This window comes from Coptis chinensis, chromosome 9 (genome assembly GCF_015680905.1).
Source record: "Coptis chinensis isolate HL-2020 chromosome 9, ASM1568090v1, whole genome shotgun sequence".
Classification (NCBI taxonomy): domain Eukaryota; kingdom Viridiplantae; phylum Streptophyta; class Magnoliopsida; order Ranunculales; family Ranunculaceae; genus Coptis; species Coptis chinensis.
In genome coordinates this window covers 11705923-11733594 of record NC_141464.1, presented here as the reverse complement: position 1 = coordinate 11733594, position 27672 = coordinate 11705923, and the positions used below count along the sequence as shown (strand labels likewise).

Below are 27672 nucleotides of genomic sequence, written 5' to 3'. Positions count from 1 at the left end.
GAAGGGAGATATTAAAATCAAATGCATATGAACCAAAAGAAATAAATCCACACAACAAGAACATCATAATTCATAATCACCATACAAGCCCTTAGTCTTGAAGAGAAGTATGGAAAATCAACGTAAATAAACAAGCTAAATAGTCTCGACAAGGGCCAAAATGTCATTTGAGCATAAAGGTACAACTGTACAAAGTATATAACTTTGGTATTTAATGGCAGTATACCCATTTTTATTCATTGCACAAAATTCTAGTCAATAAAAAAAGTAAGCTTTGTTTTCCTTGCTTAAAACATAAAGCAAAAGTTACACAATCTAGTTGCTTGCTGATAACATAAAGCAATCTAGTTGACCAAAGAAAAACTTTCTGAGTTACACTTCATCAAAAACATACACCTGCTGATAACAAAAGTTATATGATTGTCTGACGAATTGTTTTCTTAAGTTATTAAGTTATTATCCCATTTGTTATCTATTCAACAGCTCTGTTTTCCTTTTGTTCCCATGGTTAAAGTTAACCCATACCAAGAGGTCTGCAACAACTCCTTTAATGTAACTAACAGTTATAACTTTTATTATTTTGGTGAATATGCACATTTCTCAAGCCAAAGGTGCCAGCATTTTATCAATTGAATTGAACTGGTCAATAATCCTTTTCTATTTCTAGTAGTGAGGGCAATACAATAATTTTCTAGACATCAAACTAGGACTGAATGAAGCAAAACACTTACAGAAAACCCCATCTGGCGTTTTATCAAACATCCTGTGCACAAAGATATTCATTCATTCAACATAAATGTTAAAAAGACAAAGTCCTGAACAAGTTAACCGACACCATCCAGCTTACACACATTTTTAAGAGTTACTGTCAATCCTAGCAATCAAAAAGTCTTATTTCAAACATCAAATTTGCACCATTCTTTCTGCATCAAATGTCCAACTTAGTGAAAAGTCGCCCATTCCAAATTAGAAGAATCTGCCCATTTCCTCAACAGTTGAGTCCTTTCAAGTAAACTTAAAAGAAAAGGGGTAACCAGAAAATATGATTAACCTGATCAAACCCACCACTAACAAACAAAGTACTTATCTCAACCCCAAAACTATAGCGCAATATATACCAGAAGACCCATAATAAATAGCGAAATTGATTGAATAATTAGAAAAATATAGAAATCACATAATGAGAATAGATAAAAATCATAGTATATTGGTTCACAAAAACACAGCGGCTTTGAATATACTTGATTCAGATCTAGAACTCATAAATTTCGATTTTGAACTTAACAAATGAGCTTAGAAGTGCTTCAGAATGAAAGGATTAGAAAAGTATGTTCATTGTAACTCTTTTTATAGGGCTTGTCACTAAAGGAGCAAACTTTGTTCAACAACTAGAAAACTTACCTTCTAAAACTATTTTTCAGGCGGAAGTTCACCATGTTAAGAATGAGAAAGACGATGAAGAAGACGACCAACCGAGGAGATCAAATAACACCAAGACATATTTGCGTTGGAAGAGTCGACGCCTAGGTTTTGAATGAAGGAGATAAAATGAAGTGTATTTGAGATGTTATGAGTTTTTTTTTCATTCACTCTCTTTCTTTGCTAAAGTTTCTCTCTCTGAATTATAAAAGTTTCCACGATTTTACTTATTGACGGTTCAAGTGAACACTTGAAAGTATGAAACGTAAACAGGTTGTGACGTTTTTAGGTTGGCCAAGCCCAAGTGCATTACATTTGCGTGCTCTTGACGGTTATTTGGTTGCCTATTGACGGTTCATTAAAAGAAGGATCTTGATTTCTGAACACCAGCAACGTAGGAATACCTTGATACCCCAAAATCCATTGCCATATGTGTACAGTGATGTCTCCAAACCCAAAGTAACACACTGCCTCCAAGCATATGAGTACCTGTCGAGAGGGCCTCACCATAAGAGCATTCTCAATGCTGGTGACTTTGACTTTAATTTTGAGTGATAATACCATAGGTCTGGGGATCGAACTCCGCCAGCATCAAAAAGTTACTGATCTCATTTAAAACAGGTTTGCCAATAAAAAAAAATAAAAAATAAAAATAAAAAATAAAAAAAATAAAAACTTTAATTTTGAGGGAAAATAACAATTAGTCACCCTTAAGTCTCCAAAACAATGGTCCAATGCAAGGATGATTATACAATTAGGATAGCTCTTGCTACTTTGATGGTTATTGAGTTGTGAACTTCGGATGGAACCTTATATTCAGTCTCGCGTATTTTTTTTTTTTTTTTTTTTTTTGGACGGGATGTTTAATTTATTCCCGCATGTTTTTTCGGTTTTTTTTTTAGACGGGATGAAACATTTCGTCCAAAATTTAAAGTCACTTTTGCATTGGGCAACACCTGGTACCTTATCACCAACAAGGTTACTTTGAGGAGAAATATTCCTATATGGAGCCTATGTGGAGGTAACAAGTTGTTGCTGCTCTAACACATAGGTGCTACATAGGTACCACATAGGATTATTTCCTCTCATAATTACCTTCTTAGTGAGAAGCTATTAGGGGTTGTCCAATGCAAAAGTGACTTTAAAATTCGGACAAAATGTTTTATTCTTTCTAAATGTAAAAAATGAAAAAATATCGAAAAAAAAAACTCGTTGGATGGAATGAAACATCTCGTCCGAAAAAAAATCGAAAAAACACACGAGACGGAATAAAAAGTTTTGTTTGAAATTCACAACTCAGTAACAATCAGGCAAGGTAGCAAGTGCTACCCGCATTGTTACCTAGTGAAGAGCTACTTCCATAGTCACCCTTGCACTAGGCCATTGTTTTTGGCTCATAAAGGCATCACTAATGCAGAGCTTTAAAACCCAGGGCCACGTCAATTTTTGGAGGGCAATAAAGAGTAGCAAAAACTCTATATATATTAATGGTTGTTCCAACGGAGACCCCTCCCCCTCCTTTATAACACGTGAAATTAGACAAAAAAAAAAAAAAAAAAAAAAAAAAATAAAAAAGTGAAGTCACGTGCTAACTTAAGTAAAGTCATGTGCACGTACAGTTTCTACTTAAGGTTTGGGCTTCGGGTCCTTTAAAACATCTGTAAGAACGAGGACAATTATCAAGGGGAATAAACATGGGGGCCATTTAGGGGTTGCATTAGAAGTTGTTTTTTTTAGGTCCGTTAAATTTGAAGAAAACGGCCCGTTTCCAAGCCCCATTGGTGATGCCCTAAGGGTGACAAATTATTATTTCCCCTCGAAGTCACCTGCATTGGAAATGCTCTAAAGGGGGCATCATAACTTTAAAACCCAACTTTGGTTCGGGTACTTTTTATTTTTTATTCTTTATTTCCAGCTCTTGAGGCCACTAGGCCAGTTTTTTTATGCAAGCCCAGTCTGTTTTTTTTTTTTTTATTATCTATAGAAACTACTATATAATATAAAAGTTAATCAATATTTTTTTTTTTTAATGAGTAGCAAACAAGTGATACAGTTCGGTTTGAACTTGACTGAATTGAAACAAGTCTGGACTAACACAGGAACTACAAGATTACAACCCAAAAGGAGATTTAGTTTGGCTGCCTCGGATATCATATGAGCATGCTTTATCATAACTATTAGTAATGTAATGTAAATACATTAGTGTGTACCTTAGTGTATATATATTAGGTTACGGAGTATTTATATCATATGATTGAGTTGTTTTACAATAATTAGGTTACAGAGTATTTATATTAGTCATCATGTACTGACAGCTGTCCAATACTGTAACAAACCTATAATAGAAATAGAATACTCTAACAAACCTGTAACAGACACAGGTATATACACTAAGGTACACACTAATGTATTTACATTACTTTACTAATAGTTATGATCTATTAAAGACTACCTTGAAAAAAGTAAAAGATTGTCTCTTACAAAAGACTCGATATGTGTTAGGAATATACAACTTAATTGTACTTACTCTTTACCAATTACCAAACTATACAAACCTTTTGTCTTGTACGTGTCTTGTACTTCTTTGTTAAATCTGAGTCTAGTGTAGATACACTATGTCCTTAAAATAGATTTTCCCCCTCACGGTGCTTGAAGGTTGATGGGAAACTGTCTCCCAAGATACCGGATTTCCTTCTATAGAAAGCTAGCACTTCAATTCTATAGAATCAGCGAACACAACATAGTATTTGACTAAGAACAGGGGGAGAAGAGAAAAATCAGAACTCTGTGTGATCTGGTGTGTTTTTCTCTCCAAATTCATCCACTATTTATAGGTGAGTGGTGCCTCTTCGAAACAACACAGTGTTTCTTGGAAAAAAATAAGCAACTCTTTGAAAAGTCACATGTTTCGAAAGGACACACTATTTCGACATAAAGTACTGTTTTGAACCAGTGCCTATTTTGAAAGATCACACCTTTTCGGCATAATGCACTGTTTTGAACCAGTGCACATTTCGAAAGGTCGCACCTTTTCGGCATAATGCACTGTTTCGAACCAGTGCACCCTTTCAAAAAGGTTTTTCTCACTTTACGTACTGTTTCAAGAGAAACTCATTTCATCTCAATATGGGATAACTTAGGAGACAAATTACTCATTCATATCTCAATGGATTTGTGCAAATCCATTTTTCTAACAATCCCCCACATTAATGAAAATTTGGCTTCTTTCTATCATAAACATCGAATTTCTGTTCTTTTATAAATGAAAAGATATCGCATTAGGTCAAGTAACATGGGAGGCCTTGAACTTGCCTTAGTGAAAGATGATTGGATTTAATTGGACGATCAATAGACTTCAATTAATGTCCTTGAACTATCAACCGTTTGTATAAACCTAGACAATCATCTTCACGCAGTACCTTCTCGAATACTGTTGGTTCTAACGTTTGTGTTCATTTTGGCCTTGAACACTTCTTGGTTTTGCTTTTAAGACATTTGCCTTTAAAATTCTCATAGAAGCGGCCCCACTTCGCACTAACATAGGTGATTTCTATAAAGAGTATCCTACAATACTCCATTTGAATAACATAACTTTCCAAGATATAGTAAATCATTAAAAGCTTGACTTATCCTCGTTCTCGCGGCAGATATGCACTGTCTTATATAAGAATGGGTTAGAGTATAATATTACTCTCCAGTGCTAACTAAGTCACAAACATATTTAAGTTGGCCTATTGAACCTAGATCTTGGGATCTCCAGTCAACTAGGTTGGTTTTTCCATTATGAGGACTCTTGGTTGATTATCTCAAAGGCTTTAAGCCCATTCCCCTTGATAATCTTTCCACTTGCTCTCTTGTTAAACCTTTTGTAAGCGGATCCATAATGTTATCTTTGACCTTACATAGTCGATTGAGATAACTCCATTTAAGAGCAATTGTCTAACGGTGTTATGTCTACGATGTATGTGTCGAGACTTCCCATTATATATGCTACTTTGTGCTCTACCAATAGCAGATTGGTATCACAAGTGTATACACCGCTGGCGGGCACGAGTTTAGCCGGTTTGGAATATCCTCTAAGAAATTTCGAAGCCACTCTGTTTCTTCTCCAGCCTTGTCCAATGCAATGAATTTTGATTCCATAGTGGACCTCGCTATCCACGTTTGTTTTGAGGATTTCCAAGAAACAGCTGCACCTCCAAGTGTAAAGACATATCAACTTGTGGACTTTGAGTCTTTAGTGTCAGATATCCAATTAGCATCACAGTACCCTTCTGGAACGGCTGGATATCTTGTATAGTGCAGACCAAAATTCTGAGTATACTTTAAGTGTCCTAAAACTCTCAGTATGGCAGTCCAATGATCTCTGCTAGGATTACTCGTATATCAACTTAGCTTGCTCACAGAGTATGTTATGTCAGGCCTTGTGCAGTTCATGACATACATTAAACTGCCAAGTATACGAGAGTATTCTAGTTGAGATATGTTATCTCCAGTATTTTTGGCTAAATGAAGATTTATATCAACTGATGACCTTTTTGGTGTGATGTTATATTTCTTAAACTTTTCAAGAATCGTCTCAATGTAATGAGATTGTGATAGAACAAGTCCATCCTCCATCCTAAAATCTTAATTCCTAGGATAACATCAGCAACACCTAAATCTTTCATTTCAAATTTACTAGACAACATTTGTTTGGTAGATTTTATGACATCCATATACCCAAAATTAGCATATCGTCTACATAGAGACAAATAATGACACATCCCTTTTGAGTACTTTTGACATAGACACACTTGTCACACTCGTTTATTTTGAAACCGTTTGAGAACATTGCATTGTCAAATTTCTCATGTCATTGCTTAGGTGCTTGCTTTAATCCATATAAAGATTTAACAAGCTTGCAAACTTTCCTTTCTTGTCTAGGAGCAATAAACCCTTCGGGTTGTTCCATATATATTTCTTCATCTAATTCACCATTCAAGAATATCGTCTTTACATCCATTTAATGTATCTCAAATCCATGTATTGATGCTATTGCTATTAGCATCCTTATGGAGAGTAAGTGTCAAAATAATCCAATCCTTCCTTTTGTCTAAACCCTTTGACCACAAGTCTAGCTTTATACTTGTTGATTGATCCATCATTCTTAAATTTCTTTGTGAATATCCACTTATATTCCAAAGTCTTGGAACCTGGTGGTAAATCCACCAATTCCCATGTATGATTTTGCATTATGGATTCAATCTCGCTATTTATTGCTTCTTTCCAATAAGTAGCTTTTGGAGATGACATTGCCTCTTTGAACGTTTGAGGATTATTTTCCAACAAGTATGTTAGAAAATCAGGTCCAAAAGACATTGACGTCTTTGGCCTTTTGCTACGTCTAGGTTCCTCCTCAATTTTGCTTTGTGTAGGATGATTACTAGTTGTAGCATCTAAAGTTCTCTTTGTTGAACTTGGCTCTATACACATGTTATACAGAAACATATTTTCAAAGAATGAAGCATTCCTTGACTCAATAATCGTATTAACATGTATATATTGAATCTCTTATTTATGAATGAGAAAACGATGTGCACTACTATTGTTTGCATATCCAATGAATACACAATCAATAGTCTTTGGTCCTATCTTCATCTTCTTAGGTTTAGAGACTTCCACTTTAGCAAGACACCCCCACACTTTTAAGAATTTGTAGGAAGTCTGATGACCTTTCCATAATTTGTATGGTGTTTTAAGCGTCTTCTTGTTAGGAATCTTGTTGAGAATGTAATTGGCAGAAAGCAAAGCTTCCCCCCCACAAATTCTGAGGTAAACCAGAACTTAACAACATAGCATTCATCATCTCTTTAAGAGTTCGGTTTTTGCGTTCCGCAATACTGTTTGATTGAGGTGAATAAGGAGCCGTAGTTTGATGAATGATTCCATGTTCATAATAGAAACCTTAAAAAGGTGATTCATATTCCCCTCCTCTATCACTCCTTATAGCCTTAATCTTTTTGCTTAGTTGATTTTCAACTTCATTTTTATAGTGTTTGAACACTTCAATTGCCTCATCTTTACTTCTCAACAAGTAAACATAACTATATCTAGTGCTATCGCTAATAAAAGTAATGAAATGATTTTTACCACCTCTAGTTTGCACATACTTAAGATCACATATATCTGTGTATATTAAGTCTAGAGGTTTAGTACTTCTTTCAATGGAATGAAAGGATGATTTGGTCAACTTGGATTCTACACAAGTTTCACATTTATGGTGTGGGTCTATTTTTATCTTTGGTATATAGTCCAAATTAATTAATCTATGCAAAGTATCATAATTAATATGTCCTAATCTACCATGCCATACATGTGAAGACTCAATCAAGTAAATAGAAGATTCAACTTTATTACGCTCTTTGGCGCAATAGTAAAACAAGACATCCTAAATAGCCCATCCTGAAGATAGCCCTTTCCCACGAATACATTAGTCTTAGTTAGTACAAATTTATCATAAACAAAGACTAACTTAAAGCCATTCTTGCTCAGCAGCGACCTAGAAACCAAGTTCTTGCGAATGTCAAGCACATAGAGAACCTCATTCAGAGTTAGTTCCTTCCCAGAAGTCAACCTCATTAGTACCTTTCCTTTGCCTTCAACCTTGGACGTAGAAGAGTTTCCCATAAAGAGTTGTTCTTCCTTTTCCACAGCATGATAAGTGGTGAACATCGACTTGTTGGAGCATATGTGGCGAGTAGCACCAGTATCCACCCACCATTCCCTTTCATTTCCAATCATGAGACATTCAGAAACCACAGCAGATAGGTTCATGTCATTAACATTAACAGAAAGCATGCATGTCCATTGTCACATTTGCTTCAGTCTTTTGCTTCATGTACTTCTTTGGCTTGCGACATTCACTTGCCTTATGTCCAGCCTTCCCATAGTTGTAGCACTTGCCCTTGAACTTTGTAGGCGTACTACTCTCTTCACCTTGAGCTTTGTCTTGGCGCTTCCTCTTTCCCTTAGCACTTGATCCTTCCACAACATTGGCCACCATGGGATCCTTGCCCTTCTTCTCAGATAAGCGGTTATCTTCCTCTATCCTTAGACAAACAATCAGTTCTTCAAGATTCATATCTTTGCATTTATGCTTAAGATAGTTCTTAAAATCCTTCCAAGATGGTGGTAAATTCTCAATCATAGCAACCACTTGGAAAGATTCTCTTAGGGTCATTCCTTCAGCAATGACATCATGGAGGATTACTTGAAGTTTTTGGACTTGGCTTATGACGATCTTACTATCCGTCATTTTGAAATCAAGAAATCTGCCAACTATGAATTTCTTCATGCCAGCATCTTCACTCTTGTATTTCTTGTCCAATGAATCCCAAAGTTCCTTAGCAGTCTTGAACATACTATACACATTGTATAATGAGTCAGCCAACCTGCTAAGGACATAATTTCTACACAAGAAATCAGCATGAAACCAAGCATCCTTGGCCAAAACCTTCTCCTTGTCGGTTTCATCAAGGCTTACATCAAGAGCCTTATCCCACAGAAACCTTGCCAAGTTAAGGGTGGTCAAATAGAAGAGCATCTTCTGTTGCCAGCGCTTGAAATCAGTTTCATTGAACTTTTCAAGCTTCTCCCCATGAAGAACAGAATGGGTAACAACAGTAGGAACAGTAACAACAGGTGTAACTGGTGGTGTTGTCATATTCTGAAGTACAACTACACTTTGTTATTCCTTTAAACCAAAAAACAAAAGAAAACAAAAACAAATTCTATTCGGTAAAGAAAAAGAAGAAAAAAAAATTTGTTTTAAGTTGTTAGGAATATACAACTTAATTATACTTATTCTTTACCAATTACCAAACTATACAAACCTTTTGTCTTGTACTTCTTAGTTAAATTCGAGCCTAGTATAGATACACTATGTTCTTAAGACAGATTTTCTCCCTCATGGTGCTTGAAGGTTGATGGGAAACTGTCTTCCAAGATAGAACAAATTTTCTTCTATAGAAAGCTAGCACTTCAATTCTATAGAATCAGCGAACACAATATAGTATTTGACTAAGAACAGGGGGAGAAGAGAAAGATTATAACTCTGTGTGATCTGGTGTGTCTTTCTCTCCAAATTCATCCACTATTTATAGGTGAGTGGTGCCTCTTCAAAACAACATAGTGACTCTTAGGAAAAAATAAGCAACTCTTTGAAAAGTCACATGTTTCGAAAGGACACACTATTTCGGCATAAAGCACTATTTCGAACCAACGCCTATTTCAAAAGGTCACACCTTTTCGGCATGATGCATTGTTTCGAACCAGTGCACATTTCAAAAGGTCGCATCTTTTCGGCATAATGCACTGTTTCGAACCAGTGCACCCTTTCGAAAAGATTTTTCTCACTTTACGTACTGTTTCAAGAAAAAACCTATTTCATATTAATGTGGAATAACTTGGGAGACAAATTACTCATTCATATATCAATGGATTTGTGCAAATCCATTTTTCTAACAATATGCCCCAAGACAAATTAGAACTGACTCCATTTACAACCTCCACAAGGTTTTGACAGTCTGAACACACCACGATCTTGCTAATTCCCGAGTGCAACCCTCACGGACCGAGCTTTAGGGCTTTTGATTATGATTCTTATGTTGAATCAGCATTGAAGTGCTTGCTTCCTGCAAACATAATTTGTTTTTGTCATGGGTTAATAGTAAATCCAACATCAACATTTCTACTATGAGGATCAAACCCACCATCAAAACAAAGCATGAAAAGATTTTCTATATGAATATGAGGGATTAAATATTTAAGAACAATTAATAGGAGGCTGGTTTCACCGGCAAAATAGATTGTTGAGCCTGTGACAAGATACTAGTAAAGTCCATAGGTTTGTAAGAGTGATCAAATATAGCATTATTCCCATCTAGCCAAATGAAATAGGCGCGCAACATTAGATAGAGTAGTAAGAGAGGCTAGCATATCCTCTTTACAAAGACAGTTAGTAATAATCTTATTTATCACATCCTTCACACTAAAATGTCTATCCCAAGAATGAAAGGACAAACCCAAAGGGGAAGCATACCATATTTTAGAAATATTAGGACAAGTAAAAAGAGCATGTTCTATAGTTTCAACATTGCAAATATTATTAGTAACCTAACGTTTCCTAGTAGGTAAAACAAGAGTTTCCTAGTAGGTAAAATACCTCACATTGCCTTCCAAATAAAAGATTTGATTCTTAATGGAGAATGCAACTTCCAGTAAGATTCCATAAAGTTTTAAGAAATCCATGAGTAGTATTAATATCATTAAAAGTAAGTTGAGATATGAACCAATTATATGTAGATTTAACGAAAAACACACCTTTTTTTAATAGACCAATACATCTTTTATGAGTGTGTTATGGGATGTATTTTAATTTTTAAAATTTCATTTTGCACAGCATGAACAAACAACATGTTAAGGATATCAATATTCCAAAATAAGGTAGTTTGGTCAATAATATCATAAACAAAAGTATATGGAGTATTATTAGGTTTTGGACCAACAGGTTTTTTAGAAACTAAAGTTGGGATCCAATTATCATACCAAATATCAATATTACTTCCTATCAAAATACTCCAACGTGGAATTAAAGATATCTCATTTTTTTATCTTAATTACATCTTTCCACCATTTTGAAACAGATTTTTTAGCTTTTGCTTTTAAAAAAGAAACATTTTTTAAATATATATCTTTTAATAATTGAACCTAGAAAAGGTCTGATTCAAAAATTATCTTCTAGCAAAATTTTGAAATGAGTGCTTTATTTTGAAAGTTAAACATTATTAATTGCTCATTTAGTGAACCTTGAACAGTGTAATATTTATTTTCTTTTCGATAGTAAACTCATTTGAGGGGCATGTTTTATCCTTAAAAAAGGAACCACTAAGAGCATCTCCAATGGGGTGTAAACCATATAGAGTGGAAAATTTACACTCCAAATGTCAAAAAATTCTATCCAATGGGAGTGCTAAACCGTAGGTAATAATAGGCTATTAGTTGATAGAAGGGGTGGGGAATTTTTCATCTCACTATCAGTTGATAAATAACCCCGGTGACACTTGCACACACTTCTAAACAAAAGAAACATTTGGACGTCACTTGGAGTGTCGTTCCTATCTATTTCTTAAGTCACAATTTGAAAATTCTAAACTCGGATGACACTTGAAGTGACGTCACACTTTAATTTAAAGAGAGACGTCACTTCAAGTGTCATCCGAATTTAAAATTAAATTTTTTTATATTTCTCCATTGGAAACAATAGATAGTGGATATTTATGGACTATACAATAATTTGCAATTGGAGTTGTAAAATCCTAATGGCATCTAGGTGGAGCCTATGTGGAAGTGTAATTTTACACCCCCATTGGAGATGCTCTAAGAACTATAATCCATATATAAATTAGCCTATTGCCGCAAGAATGGAGGGTGTACATCAGCCTTATATGATTAATGGAGTGGTGACAATACCAATGAATTCATTAAAGAGGCGCCAATCTCACTAGTTAGTTAGGGTGTAAATACCGCCACCCCTTAATAATCTTATTCTTCAGTCGCAACTCGCATCCAAAGAAAATTGGGATCTTGTACGGTTGCTAAGTTGATTCGCATGGCTCATTGGCTTTGGCTCCCAAAATCTTTATGCCTACTCCAACTTCAAACTTTGGCATAGTAGCATACTGCCACATATCGATTTCCAACATTATACGGCTGAAAATATTGGCCTGCCAACTACATCAACCCTGTAACGTATCGTGCTTATTTCTCATATTATGGCAGATTTGAGGCTTTTGCGTATTTTATAGAGCTTCTTTGCAAAATGAAATACCTATGATTCAGTTCAGTTTTTTATCTATAAAATGACAACAGTTTCAACCACTTCATTTTACAACACACTATGTACTGTTGTCAAATTATAATATAAAATAAATAAATAAAGGGGTTTGACTTGAAGAATACTCAATACTGTCAGCGGTTCTAGGCATGGCGTATTTCTCGTAGTTCTTTTCCCCCCTGTTCAAGTTTCCCTGGTTATATACAAAATTAAATTCACAAATAATGTTTGTTTTTCTTTTTCTTTTCTATAAAACAAATCAACAAAAAACGAAAAAAAATATTTATTATTCTGATAAGAGCTCAAAATTGTAGTTTTAACCCCTTAATAATAATATTTTGAGACCAATTATGCGAGTAATAAATAAGAGTTAATGCTAATTACGTGCTTTTATATATTTCAGGCATTGAAGTCAATTATGTATAGAAATGTGCCACTTTGGCGAAATAAAGGAGCAAGAATTAGTTGCTAAAAAGTTCAGTGATTAAAGGCCAAGATTCAAAAAGAAAAAGTCTTTGTAAAGCCCGGTCAAAAACTGAAAAGTCAAAGTCAAAGTCAACGAAGCGTAAAACAAAGACACAAAAAGTTAGAACTTAGAAGACCGTATCTTTGGACTCAGGCCTCGGAATTGGGCCTACCTTATGTCAAAACGACCGGCTCGGAAAGAGCTTTCCAATGGTCCAAACCTTGACCCAATCAGAGGAGCAGAAATGGACGAAAAGTATGTTGAAGTCAAAATTAGCTGAAAATGGCTCTGTAGACTGAAGAAATTGGGCTTTGGGCTCGATTTTCCGGCCCAAAACATGGCTCCTCAGTCCATACACGAAAATGTGGATCTAGTCTCCTCCATTTCCACACACAAGACTTAACTCTTAAACATCAATTAGTTTAGGTAACAAGTAGCCATTAAAGAATAATCTAGATCTAGTTTTATTCGATTAATTAGTTTTCAATTATTATTTTAGATCTAGTTTTTACTTTGCAATAGATTAGTTAGAACAAGTAAATGATTAATTGAGAATCATATTTAGTTTTATAATAAAGTATTAGTTTTTAATTCCGATTTAGTTTATTGATTAAAGTCTTATTTAGTTTTAGTATTGTTAAATTCATAAATTAGTTGTCTTTATTTCATAATTAGTTAATCATAATCTAATTAATTATTAAATTCATTAAAATTATTTTCGATCTTAGTTGTTAATCATTTCATAGTTATTAGTATAGTTTTAAATTATTTATTAGAATATTTATATTATTAAAGTTAGAATCTTTATATTATGTCTTGTTTGAATTCGATTAGAAATGATAGTTTGATGAATCAAGACTAAACCTCCATTAGAAGGGTTTTATGAAGCTTTGATGAAAACTTGATTGTGTAGTGTAGGACTAGTTGTAAGAGTCTATTCCACTCTAGAAGGTAGTTGATTCGCCATGAGAATGGGTTGAACTTCCTCACATGTTAGTCATTATTTGGTAGAGATTGTCATGATTGATTAGGGATTAGAACGACCAATTCTTATCGTAAGAACATAAGATTTTGATTACAACAATCTATACTAGTTTTTTAAGTTGGATTCAATCCCCTCTAATTCTTTATCTAGATTCACACCTTAGTATTTCCGTAATTTCGTTATTCGTATCTTGTTTAGTATTTGAATTGACATCGTAGTATAAATCTCACATTACTCTCATTAACTTTGACTAGGACTGATAATATTAGAAAACATTGAATGCTAAAGAACTAAGAGTGGAACGAATCTTTTACTCCACTCTATTCCGATAGATTCGAGAGTAGAATAAATCTTTGACAACACACACTTAAGTTCAGTTTTAGTATTATTTGCATTTAGTTTCATCGTTTATTCGTAGGTAAAACTATTAATTTTACGTTTATCAACTTCCTTAGTTCTTTGCTTAACTTCTTCAAATTAACCAAACATACGTTTGATCTATGACTCTATGAGCAAGTGTCACTTCAGATTCGACTTCTAAAACACAAACAAGAGTACAGTAACATTGACAACTGGTTACAAGCGCTATGAGTCACAAGGAGAATGTAAACAAAAGAGAACAATAATTCTAAATAACTTGAGCCATAATGAACTCAACGACCTAAATAACAAACCAAGCATACGCATTTTTTATACACAAAGCCTTCACTTCTATTTGTTGTAAATGATCCACAAAATGCCCAACTTGTTCGGGCTTTTAAGTAAAACTTTAGACAGCAAAAAGGCGAACGGAACTATTTCTTGAATACCTGAACTCGTTAATCACTGAGATTTTGACCTGCGAATCACATTTTCCTCTATATTTGATTGTAATGCCTAGAAATAACCTGCAATTCATATCCAATCAAAACCAATTTAGGACAGGCATTTGTGCCATAATAGAAAGGCAATGATCTCTGCCCAATCAGAACAACAGTGCACAGGTTCAACAAATTGAACAAGAGAAACTAAAGTGGCCCTAGTTCCTACCCTAGCCAAGATTATCTCAACAATCAGAATTAGAAAGTGTGATGAAGGAGATAATAAGACAAGGCATCTATCTTCTAAATGATCCAAGAGAACGTTCACATAATAGAGTATAATACAGTTAAAGATCATCCATTCCACTAAACGTCTGTAACATATCCAGTAGGAACACAAGGTTTATACTGGGAGGAACTAAAGTTAAAATCTCGACGCCAATCAAAACATTGAAACCTCGGCATATATCACATAATCTCAACTACGGTGCAAGTAAATTACATACTTTTACAACAGTGGAATTTGATATCAACCAAATTTCGATACAATCTCTAGTCGGCAGATTATCACAAAACTTTGCAACAATTTGGGGTATTTTTCACTAGGGTATTAATATATTCACCAGAGACATCAATACATTTCCCCAAAAATATATATCCATTACCAGTTTTGCCCCCTCTCCATCAACACCTCCTCTACCTCTTCTTCTTCATTTCTCTCTTTCTTTTCAAGAGAACCCAAAAACACAGAGGTATCTAGCAAGTCTTATTTGTAATAAAACCTTAACCACAACCACCCTCTCTTTGAGAACCAAATGAGGAGGCAAATATATAATTGATCTTGCTCATTCAACCTTTAAAGATCAATCGTACACTTTCTTGAAGTTAGCAGCGGATTTAGAGGAAATAGATCAAGAGGCAGTACCGATAGTGAATTATAGCAAATAATAGTTGAGAAAAGAAAAAAACCTCATAGTTTTTTTTATGTTTATCTCTCTTTTAATCCCACCAAAAAGCCCAACAAAAGAGAGAGAAAGAGAGGATTTATGGAGCATATGACAGTCTCATCAAATCAAACCGTCTTTATAAGAGATGTACTTCTTGCTTCTTACAAATTTACAGATGGGGTTCAGAGAAGATGCTCTGTTATATTGTGAGGTGGTGTGTTTGGGGGATTATAAAGATGTTTGAGATAAATATATCAGCACCCTTTGCAATATGATACAAACCATTCAATAGACATCAGATAACAATACAAAAAAGTAGTTTATAATCAAATAAAAAATAATAGACAACAGATAACAATACCAAAAAAAAATATTAAAATACATGAAATAACAGACTTGCCTCAGATAAGAGTGGCTTGGTATGTTCTTCCCACTCAGTGGCCCACCTTGAAGAAGACCCTGTTTCCAAGGCACCTTCCCGCAGCAACTTCAACGCAGTACACTCATCAGGGAAGCCCTTAAAGAGCATCTGCATTGGATTCAGTAATGCAATAGTATTACATTTTTTTCTAGTTTAACTTAGCACTATTTTACAGAGACTACACGAAACTTTGAAGTGGCAAACAAGAAAACTACAAATAATCATAAAAGTCTTCCAACAAAAACATATTTAACTTGCAAAATACACCAAAGGAAGATCTACACTATGAATCCATATTCTAATTCTAGTTCTCTTAGACTTCACCTGTACGCTGTAAAATTGCAGCCCTAAATGGAGAATTTTTTCCATTAGATATAGTGTAAAATTTTCGACATACCAAAGAGAAAAATCTGGATTTACTTGAGAAAACAGATAAACCCGACTGTACTAGAGTTTGGTCCCAATGCAAAGGGTATAATCGTTATCGAGCATACAGTTAGGCCGAGTATCTCATGCATGCTGAAAAAAAAAACTGGAACAGTTTGGTCCAAAACAAAAATATTAAATGCAGATCTATAGTGCTTCCTACTGGTTTCTAGATGGATATAAGAGTTTTAAACTGCTTTTCTCAGTTCTCACTGACTCGATGCACCTTAATTGAAAGCACCGGAAATAAATAATTAATACCATTCCAAGAAACTAATAATTGTGCGTTAAGTGTAGATTAAAATTGGGAAAATGAGATTAGACGATAACAAGTTAACAACAATGCCGTTGATGACCCCTTTCTTTCCCTATTCCTTATTTTGTTCTTTTCATTTGCCTCCCTCAAATCTTGGTTATGGCAATCAAGGAAGAATTAAGGTGAATACAATAAAGCAGAAAGAGCCTACCAAGCTGTGGCCTGTGGGAGATGTAACAACAGTCCTGGGTTTAAGATTAAAAAGCATGCTTAGCTAATTTTCGAGTAGAGAAATTGAGGAAACCAGAATCGCTTTTATATTTGAATCTCCACAGCAGGAAAAAGATCATGGTACAACAAAGGGAGGGTACGGCGTACCTAAGACATTCCCTCACTAGGTAGACACCCCTTGAACAGTATCATTTATCACTTACTGCCCTACCAAAGGTGAGGGAGGTCAAAGAAAGTGAATGACAATAATTATAACAATAATAACCAATACAAAGTTACAAATTGACTAGTAAGTTAATAACACAATACGAATAACAACTATTACATGAGGAAACGAGAACCTTAAAATATAAATTTCACAAATACAACTATCAGATGGCACAGCCCTACCAATGTGAGAAAACCTACCAGGAGTTCATCGGCAAGCTCAGAAGGTGATGAAAAGAGGAGGCCGTTTTTCTCCACTTTGACAAGCTCTTGAATGCTTTAATATGATCAAACGGACAGAAACCTCATTAGAAGATGCTAGTAAACAACATCAAAAGACTATGTAATGCACACAAATAACTTACCATGAGTAAGAAACAGCACAAACAGGCAAGCCACATCCAAACATATCCACAACCTGGCAATGTTTTCCAAATAAAGAACAAGGTCAGACAAAATGTCCAAGTAGTAATAGTAATTCTAATAACTTTCACGTCAATTCTTTAGCTTAGGGATGATTAAAGTACCTTCATGGGAAGGTCCAAGCCAGAAGAGGACGTATGCAGGCAGACTCCCAAGTCTGCCGATCCTACAGGTACAATACATATAAGTTGGCAGATGATCAATTAACGTAAAAATCACATCTGAAAAAATGTCGTGGAAGTTTTACCAAGCAACAGAGGATAATCTTCAGTCGACAACCACATGGTACGAAATGCCACACGTTTCAGATGTAGCCTCCTGATCTGGTCTTCATATTTTTCTCTTTCCGGCCCTTTACCTTCCGAGACCATAGTATCAAACATACCAAGTCAAATTCATGAAAAGTACAGGTAGCGTCAGCAAGAGAATACAATAATAGAAACATTACCAGTAATGATGAACAACAATCTCGGGTATAAGTATTGTTTCCCGTCATGGATCTCTTTCCAGAGCATTTCCTCCTCCACGGAATCGTCCTCATTTAAGATAGCTGCAACACGCCTATCATACATAACTGCTGCTTCCAAAAGCATGCCAAAATCTTCATCTGCAGTCCTGGAAAAAAAAATGGCCAAATTTAGCAAGCTATGTTTGTTTTGAAAGATTTGGATTTGTCAATAACGTAAATGAAGGAGCAAAGACAATCACATTCAAATGATATACGATAGTATAAATACTTTGGAAGAAGCCTTTTCTTCCAGCTTCTGTTTGTTGAATAGAAGTGGACCACCTTTATGAGAACAGCATTCAAAACTTTTACGTTGCTTGGTTGGGATTTAACATTAAGCATGTTAGAAATTCTGAGGGGCATTTCTCGAGAAAAGGACACGATGTTTCTATTATGTAAACCCTACTAGTTTCTTACATATAGTCATGAGTTGCAGAAATATTTAGTTTACCTTTAGTAACTTTTCTTTTTTAACAGTTTCAATGCAACATCATTTCTAAAATTGACCAAGTTGTCTACTAGCAAGAGAAAAAGTACAGAACATAATTCTGCAATCTTAGGGAAGTTGATATATGCTCTATATAAAACCATCCAATTAACATGGAAATGCATTGGAGCTCACCAGCTTGTACTGCTGACAACAATGGCTGGTCTGTTCAATCTCAAGAAAATATCAGAGCCATCCTGAGTGGTAAAGAGATTGTCATTTAAGCCACTGTTACTCGTCGCCACTGTTCCTGCACGAATTGTAAAAGTCTTAAGTTAACTAAACCTGATTTTCAAACTAAACTAATAAAAAACAAAAACTAGTAGGATATTTAAACGTCTGCATTACCACTGCTGACACAATCACAGATGCCACAAGGACGAGTGATATCTTTGTTTAATCTACAAAACAACTATAGAAGATCCAGTAGTCATGCTTGAATGTTACTAAACTACAACTTGAACAGAAGATGATATGAAAGAATCTCTCCACCTTATATTTCTCCTGAAGTGAAGCAGGGTGAAAGAACTCGGGAGGTTGGTCGTATAAAACCGTCGCTCTACTCATTTAGATAACAAACAAAGAGTTAATACATCGGGGGAGGGCTGGAATTTTACAGGTACACTACCAGCAAAAAGTGAAATGTCAACTTGTCTTACTTGATTCCCCAATTCTGATCCAATTCATGTTGCATTGCCTTTGTCACACATAAAGCGCCATTTGCCATCCTCCCATAACGCTTCTCAAACCTAAAGAGTTGAAAAAAAAATCAGGTTAACTGTACTAAAGACAAAAAAGCTTTAAGAGAAGAGATTGTCTTGCAAGTGATACCAATGGTATATCGCCACAAATCGGCTGCCTCTTCCAAGGGATAATCCCAGAAGAGTATACCCAAAATTATGCCAATCAACAATGATTGCAGAACGTCGCATCCAGCTGGCCCATTGTACAGCTACCAATGTGGGAACAGAAGGTGGATTCTAAGAAAGCCGGAAAATAAGGGAACGATTAGAGCTAAGAAAACATTGGAGCGTCAAGGGGATAGATTAAAATTTGAGAAATGGGCAAGTTAACAAGATGAAACAAATAGTAAAGTCACCTGCACAATGAAAACATCTGGAGCAGGAATTTTGACACACAAAAACCAGAGAAGCATAAAAAACTGATACAATGGCTTAAGCAAAAGCGTGAATGGTAACCGTTGAAGGATCCTTGGCCATTGTTTCTGTGCAGAGAAAAGACAGAGGGAATAAATGTGACATATTCTTCATTAGAGTTATAATTTTAGGCAATTGACATAAATCAGTACCATTTGATGTATATGGATAGAATGGTTTTCTAGAATAGCGGCATGGGGTTCAGATCCTGTTTGGATGATCAAATTATTAGAGTGTGTTGGCATAACAATAAGAACGTAGTAGAGTAGAAGAAAATAATATACCTCCATATGCAACAATATCCACTTGAAGATTAGCCTGAAAGATAAAGAAACATTGGTGTCATCCGAGGTATTTTATGTGTGTGTGTGTGTGTGTGTGTGTGTGTGTGTGTGTACCTGGCGAGCGAGAGAGAGTGCATGATATTGCATTCTAGGACTGCGTCCTAGATCCCCGAGTACAACTACCGCTGCTCTGTTCCTCATCTGAGACGAAAGTTTATTTCCCCACTCACTCTGGCGACCCCTTTTTATAGCTTTTCAATTAATGGGCTTCCCATTTTCAAATTTAGGCCCAATAAAGTTGTATACCAAATTTGAGAATTTTGTTTATATAATTTAATGGTTATTCAATTGTTTGTCGAATTTAATTTAATGGTTATTCAGTTATATCACTAATATGGGCAAGGTAAAAGAAAAACACATGCAAACTGGTGCATATTAATGTTTAGTATAGAATTTTGGTTTTTGTCATGTATATGTGTATGGCGGCGCGAAGCTTAGAAGCCAATAGGATTTTGGAGTCTTAATTAAGTAGAATAAAATTCAAATAATTACATATTAGGAATAAACAGAGTGAGAAACTAATATTATGTAAATGCAAAGTAGAAAGAAAAACACATACATACACCAGTATGCAAGTGTATGCATGTAAAGGTTTAGAACCAAATTAAATTAAAATTTGGTCTCTGTCATGTATATTCTAGCAGCGTGATGCTTAGAAGCCAAGAAGATTAATTTTGGAGTTCTAAGTAAAATAAAAAAAAAAAAAAAAAAAATCAAAGAATTACCTACTTAGAGCATCTCCAGGTGGATGCATTCGTGGTCGCATTCTTCAAATTTGAAGAAATGGGTCGGAATTTCCCGGAATTCCAACTCTAGGTGGTCGCATTCGTGGTCGCATCACCTGCTTGTTCGCATTCTTGTTCACAAATTTGGCAATTTGGATGCGGATGCAGAGCGACAATAGTAATGTCGCGCCACTTTTTTTACTTTGACCACAACAAAGCCGCGCCATTACCACTGTCGCGCGCCACTCCTACTGTCGCGTGCTCCAATGGGCAAAAAACGGCCGGATTTCTACCTTCTATATCTACACTCATCTCCTTCTTCATTTTACACACACTCAACTCAAATATTTGTATCAAACAACTCAACCATTTCACATCAATCCTTAACAAACAACACACACATTGCGAAAAAATGGATCATGAAGTATATGAGATATTTCCGCTTCAGTCTTCATCTTCATCTTCATCGTCGTCTTCTTCTTCATCTCCTCCAGCGGAAGACTCGGTAGATAGTTTTGATGAAGAATTTGTTAACATCATGCCCCTTATGAAACACACTTTGGATGTACTTACACAAGCACAAGTACATGCTCCGAAGGCACCACATGATGGTTCAAAGAAGGGTCGAAAAATTAAACATAGAAAATATGCTCTGACTTTGGAAATCTTGAAGAACAACTACTTGGCCGCGTTATTCTGTCTTTTCGAAAAGAGGATTTCAAACGGCGCCAGATGAAAAATCTTTATTTCTTCACATCTTCAACGATATTCAGACTCATTTTAAGTTTTTTCAGCCTAAAATTAACAATGCTGGTAAACCTGGTATAGATCCTCTGGTCAAGGTGGCTGCAGCTTTGCGTATTCTTGGTTATGGCACGGTGTCTGATCAACTTGACGATCAATTATACATTTCCGAGCAAAGTGGAAACCAGGCGTTGAGGCATTTCTGTGATGCAATTATCAAATTGTACGGTTCAGTCTACTTGCGAAGGCCAAATATTGCAGATACAGAACGCTTGCTTGCACATTCTGCCACACGTGGATGGCCGGGTATGTTGGGAAGCATTGATTGTATGCATTGGGAATGGCATAATTGTCCAACTGGATGGCAATGTGCTTACAGTGGTCGTTCTGGAAAACCATCTGTTATTCTCGAAGCTGTTGCAACCGAAGACCTGTGGATATGGCATTCTTTCTTTGGGATGCCAGGGTCACACAATGACATCAACATGTTGGACAACTCGTCGGTATTTGAGCACGTGATCAATGGTACTTCTCCACCTGTTTCTTTTGATGTAAATCAGCATAGCTATAATATGGGTTATTATTTAGCTGATGGTATCTATCCTGACTATGCAGCATTTATACAAACAATTTCAAACCCTAATGCTCTAAAGACGAAGTGGTTCGCAACGATGCAAGAAGCTGCAAGAAAATATATTGAAAGAGTTTTTGGGGTTTTGCAAGCTAAATTTGGTATTTTGAAGAAAGCTTGCAAATTATGGTATGTGGAGACAATAGGTACTGTTATGAGAGCATGTATCATATTGCACAATATGATAATCGGAGCTAAGAATAAAAATTATGAAATGAGGAGGTACATTCCCGATCCGTAAGGGCAACCACAGATCCCACCTCGGGAACACTACATTTGAAGGGACTCTACGAAGTTCAATCAAATACTATGCATGATAGACTTAAAAGTTTAACCTTGTCGAAATCATCTATGGAGCATTAGGGGTGACCGACATTGATTGTTGTAATCATCTATTAGTTATCTTTTATTTATTTATTAGATAATTAGAGTAACTCTAGTAGTATGTAATAAAATGGTGATATGTAATAGTTATCTTTTATTTATTTATTTTTATTTTATGTTTTTGCAATCATGTATTAGTTGTCGTTCTATTAATAAAAATTGTAATTCATTTGCTAAATCAAATGAAGTAAATTCTAAATCACACAACATAGTAATAACCGCACAACATATCACACAACATAATAATAATCACACAACATATCAAAATGATCAAATGAACAATTCTAAATCACACAACATAATAATAATCGTCATACAACAACCTCCTAGACTATCCTACATATCCCTCCTCTGCCGTGAACTCCTCCTCGACTGTCCTTGTGCTGAACTCTCCGTCTGTCCATGCTGTGATGAACTCACCCTTGTGCGATCAATCTGAGCCTGTAACTCATCAATCTGGTGTTGCAAATTGTCATAATCCACATGAGCCTGGGAAAGAAGTCTCTCTCTCTCAACATTGTAGGCGAATACCGAGGAGTGCAAGCCATCATTTACATGAATGCTTGTCTCATATCTCATGCGTAGGTCATCCTGAAATAATTATTCATTAATAATTTATGACATTTTCATAATAAACCAAAATAATAAAACAAAACCAATAAAAATAATTACCGAGATAGATGTCCAAGGTCGCTCTAACCGCATGACGCCGAAAGTGGCATCAATAGAAGAAATGGGGTCGGTAAAATCCGCCACTCGGATCGCTCAAACTGAAAACCCAAGGCCACTCTGACTGAGGGGGATCTGGCACTAGAACAAATGTGTGCATAGGTCCAGCCTGAAACGTCGGCTGTGACGGCTGGCCAATCTGGAATTCACGTCTGACACCCAAATTGCTAACCGTGATGAATGTTGCCTCAGATGCGACCTCCTACCGGTGGGAGCAAATGACCAATAGACACCCAAAACCAGTAATGGTAGTACTGCTCATAAGTCTGCAATGTAACTAGGTCAGAAGCCTGTAGCCAAGTCCAATGCACGTTACTCTCGATGACTTGCTCTAAGGTCATGTCCTTAGCCTCTGATACATGGGTAGGCGGATTAGGAGGGATACCAAAGCATGGTGTGAGCTGTCTGTAACATCTATCCCCTAAATACCACTCCATATCACTCCCACAAGTGAATACCATCATCCTATGAGAAATGAACAATGCATATCTACAGTCATTCGCGCCGATGTGTACAGATGTCCTCCAAGGCCTCCAAACAATAGAAGCCTGTGTGCTAAGCTCGATCTGGGTTCGGACGAAGTTATGTTATGACCGATCTCACCGGGTCGACGAAGCTCGACAAGGTCCGTGCCAAGCCCCGAGCCTAGGCCTCTCATCGGTATACTCTGTGAGGATAGGATTTGCAGCACGGAAATACTCATAAAACCATACCTCTAAGAGAATGACAAACCCTCCCATCTGGGGACTACTGACAACACCATTCTGTCGAGAAGCCCTATCTAAACAACGCAACAAATGACAGATATGGCTCCACCAAAATCAATAATACCAACTCATGCAAGTGCTCAAAGTTAGCTAGATATCCCAAATTAATCGTGGAATGGCGAAGGAAAAAGAAGACACCCATCAAATACATACGTAAAGCTCTTACATATACTCATCAACATGTGCTTGACCATCATCGAATCAAGTGACAAATAATCTATCAAAACTGCAATCTCGAATCGGTAGTCAGCGATTGTAATGTATGCAGCCTTGATACCGAAATCCTAACACCAAAGATCGTCATATGACTCCTCGGTCGGACAAAGGGAAGAAAGTCATCATTTGGGCACAACTCGAATTGATTGCTACATCTCAACGGATTACCTAATCCTATACTCAAACCAGATATCATGCAAAAATCTAATGGAGTGAAGCCCAACTCTCCCCGAGGGAAGTGAAAAGTATGTGTACTATCCCACCATCTCTCAACTAAACCATTAATAACTCCCCGAATGTCGGGTCTTATTGTAAGGGATGTCAACTAGATGAGCAAAGGAGTCACTAAAATTGCATCTCTAACATGGTCAAGTGCACCGACTTTCTTAATATCATCCCACCACGCCTTAAGCACACGTGGAGTGCAACCGAACCCGATACATAACACATCTCTCGTATGTAAAAATGAAACTAAAATTAAAAAAATAAAAATAAAAATATACGTATTGAACTACTAAAATTAACTACTACTACTACTAATTTATAAAATTAAAATACATACCTGTTGTTCAAGAACAACTCTTGAGACATGCCTATCATGAAACCTCTTAGACACCGGCCTAAGATGGCTGAAATCAATAGCCTCCACAGGAAATTCAAAATTGACTTGCTGATATTGAAGCAGCAATGGATTGTCAACCTCAGCTCCTTGATTTCCAGCTCCGGAAGTGGTTGGTTCATCATCTAGATCACCACTGGGATTATCCCAAACGTATGCACTGTTTTCTTCTTCCTCACTGCCACCACTCCATCGTGTTTGGTTATTATAGACGGATTCGTCGTCGGAACTCATTTTTTTTCCTATTAACTAGAGTGACTGAGTTGAAATTTTTTTTGTAAAATGACAAAAGTCCGACTGTCGCGCGACATTATATAAAACATAGCACGCATTACATTAGCATCGGGCGATACAAGACTAATGTCACGCAGGTGGGTCTACAATGAATTTTTATAACCATTTAATTTGCGACCACCTAGAGTTGGTCGAAATTTGCTACCAGATTCTGTGGTCGCATTCTTCAAATTTGAAGAGTATGCTACCACCACCTAGAGATGCTCTTAGAATAAAGAGAATGGGGAATTTATATTATGCATGTGCAAAGTAGGAAGAAAGGCATACGCATACTGGTGTATGCATCGGCATTAGTGTATGTGAAGTCGTGAAGGTTTAGCACAAAAAGTTGGTTTTTGCCATACCCCATATACATGTAAAACCAAAGTTCCAACCTCAAAAATTAAGACTGTATATTGGTACGAGAGTGGTAATTAACTAAACAACTCCAATCTAATATTTATTATACTATTATGATCCATTAGTATGAAAAAATGAATTTCAAATATGACCTATTTATGAAAAAATAATAATTTCAAGAGAAGAATGTCTCTGACAAAAAATAACATTAAGGAAATATATTTATTATATTGAAGAACATAATCTGTATAACACTGTCTAAAATTGGAGAACAAATTTAACCTAGATTTGAAATTTTCAAAATTCAAAGAAAACTTAGATAAGATGAATTAGAAGAAAAGATAAAAATGAAATCAAACTTAGATGAGAGACAAGCTATCGAGAAAATAAGAGTAATCACAATTTGGAATGCAATTAACTTGAATAAAAAAAATGAAATGTTGGGTTTACAATCCCAAATCTCCTATTTCTTGTATTGGATAGGAAGAAGGTTATTATTGAAAATAAATATAGCGAAAATAAGAAAAATTGTCATAGATCCATAATTGCTTACACTGACCCAGTTGATTTGTCTTGGAACAAATATCAGGGGAAAACAACTCTAGAGAACACCGTTTTTTTTAGTAACTCACAAAGACAAATTCCAGCATAAAGTAACCCATGAACTCACGATTTCAATTTTAGTAATCCTGAAGGACAAAATAAATTGGCCCAACCTTTTTAATTTTTTTTGAAATACCCGTTTTACCTCTCCGTGTTATTATAAATATAAAGCATAAATTTTTTTTATTTTTTAAAATACCAATTTCACCCCTCTGTGTTATGTTTATAAAGCAGAGAAATTTGGTGATTGTTCGTATCCAAATAGGTGAACATACCTCATACACTATGTTGATGTACGAACAATGATTGTTTATACTCCAATAGGTGTTCTTACTAACCATACATTATGTTGAGGTATGAATAGTGATTGTGCATAGCTCATGTTGAGGTATGAACAATAATTGTGCATAACTTATGTTGAAGTATGAACAATGATTGTTCACACAAACAGTAATTGTTTATAGCTCATGTTGAAGTATGATTGTTCATACCCCAAATATGTACGAATATTGATTGTTCATAGCTCATGTTTGTAGTATGAACATTGTTGACGTATGAACAATGATTGTTCATACTCTAATAGGTGTTCTTACTGATCATACATTATGTTGAGGTATGAACAATGATTATTCATAGCTCATGTTGAAGCATAAACAATGATTGTGCATAGCTCATGTTGAGATATTGGGGGTATGTTCATACAAACATTGATTATTCATAGCTCATGTTTAAGGTATGAACAATGTTGATGTATAAACAGTGATTGTTCATACTCTAAATAGGTATGAACAATCATTGTTCATACTCCAATAAGTGTTCTTACTGATCATACATTATGTTAAGATATGAACAATCAGAGTTGCTTATTATTTCGCGTCAGGAGTATACTTGACCTTTCATTTACCAGAGTCATTTTTTTATTTCACGTCAAGACTTAAGAGTATACTTGACCTTTCATCTACCCAGTCCTTGTGAGTGATTAAAAAAAATGTTGTGTTAAAAGTTACTTTTTTCAACAGTTTTGTCTTTGAGAGTCACTCATTGGTAAATAAAACTAACCCGATACTGTAGCCATAATTAATTTCCAATTTGAGTGATTGGCCTAAATTTATGAAGTTTGAATTGAATTTACATGTGCTTCGTTGATGAAGTGATGAACAACGCCGGTTAAAAGAGAGAGAGACGAGGGAAGAAAGTGACGAGAACTTTTTTCTTTCCGTAATTGAGTGATAGAGTGGAAATGTTTCCATTGGGTCCCACCCTATCATGACGCAAACAAGCACTCGAAAAATTTGCAAAACGTGCAAGCAATGGAGAACTGTCTAAAAGCAAGTCCAATGGGGGGCTATATGGGATGCTAAAGGCAAATATAGCACCCCAACTACAAAAATGTCATTCTAATGGGGCTACTAAAAGAGTCTTAAATTTGGAAGAAGTAAAAAATCCAGCCAAAGTTAAGACCTTCGCTAGCAGCTGCTATAATAAGTTCAGGAGACAGACGATATAGTTTTTGCCGTCCGTGTGTTAAATTTCGTCGAACGGTAGAAACTGTGTCGTCCGTCCAAAAAAAATTCAACTTAAGTTACAAAATAATGGACGGACAGCAGAAACTATGTCGTCCATATCATTTATCACTTCAAAACAGAAAAGCGATTGGATTGGTTTTTT

The 27672-nt window shown here is 35.7% G+C and overlaps 2 protein-coding genes across 7 annotated transcripts; one reads left to right on the top strand and one right to left on the bottom strand.

The window, feature by feature from the left end:
• Window positions 1-9827: 9827 nt before the first annotated feature.
• On the bottom strand, window positions 9828-20130 carry LOC147474765 (UDP-Glycosyltransferase superfamily protein). 6 transcript variants are annotated; one of them, XM_086583551.1, is made up of 17 exons: window positions 20008-20130; window positions 19894-19927; window positions 19762-19817; window positions 19552-19677; window positions 19284-19432; window positions 19112-19201; window positions 18945-19011; window positions 18801-18864; window positions 18588-18702; window positions 17906-18072; window positions 17705-17815; window positions 17562-17623; window positions 17400-17452; window positions 17236-17311; window positions 15894-16022; window positions 14556-14633; window positions 9828-10094 (listed from the first exon to the last, which is right to left on the bottom strand). In XM_086583551.1, the coding sequence occupies exons 1-16, from the start codon at window positions 20092-20094 to the stop codon at window positions 14604-14606; spliced, it is 1416 nt and encodes a 471-aa protein (XP_086439677.1). In that variant the 5' UTR covers window positions 20095-20130; the 3' UTR covers window positions 9828-10094; window positions 14556-14603. The 6 variants fall into 6 exon arrangements, with proteins under 6 accessions (XP_086439677.1, XP_086439681.1, XP_086439678.1 ...); XM_086583555.1 differs by having other exon boundaries at window positions 18588-18696; XM_086583552.1 differs by lacking the exon at window positions 9828-10094 and adding an exon at window positions 12240-12488.
• Window positions 20131-21090: 960 nt separating this feature from the next.
• Window positions 21091-22294, top strand: LOC147474764 (uncharacterized). The gene is made up of 3 exons (XM_086585183.1): window positions 21091-21261; window positions 21473-21947; window positions 22038-22294. Exons 1-3 carry the CDS (start codon window positions 21091-21093, stop codon window positions 22292-22294), a joined length of 903 nt encoding a protein of 300 aa, XP_086441309.1.
• Window positions 22295-27672: the final 5378 nt, after the last annotated feature.

Excerpts from the sequence above, each read along its gene's own strand:
- LOC147474764 (XM_086585183.1), top strand. The coding sequence starts at position 21,091 with ATGGATCATGAAGTATATGAGATATTTCCGCTTCAGTCTTCATCTTCA. Across the intron at positions 21,262-21,472 it reads ATGTACTTACACAAGCACAA|CCTAAAATTAACAATGCTGG; the intron begins GTACATGCTCCG and ends AAGTTTTTTCAG. Across the intron at positions 21,948-22,037 it reads ATTTGAGCACGTGATCAATG|CATTTATACAAACAATTTCA; the intron begins GTACTTCTCCAC and ends CTGACTATGCAG.
- LOC147474765 (XM_086583551.1), bottom strand. The coding sequence starts at position 20,094 with ATGAGGAACAGAGCAGCGGTAGTTGTACTCGGGGATCTAGGACGCAGT. Across the intron at positions 19,433-19,551 it reads CAGATGTTTTCATTGTGCAG|AATCCACCTTCTGTTCCCAC; the intron begins GTGACTTTACTA and ends CGGCTTTCTTAG. Across the intron at positions 17,816-17,905 it reads ATTGTTGTTCATCATTACTG|GTAAAGGGCCGGAAAGAGAA; the intron begins GTAATGTTTCTA and ends TGGTCTCGGAAG.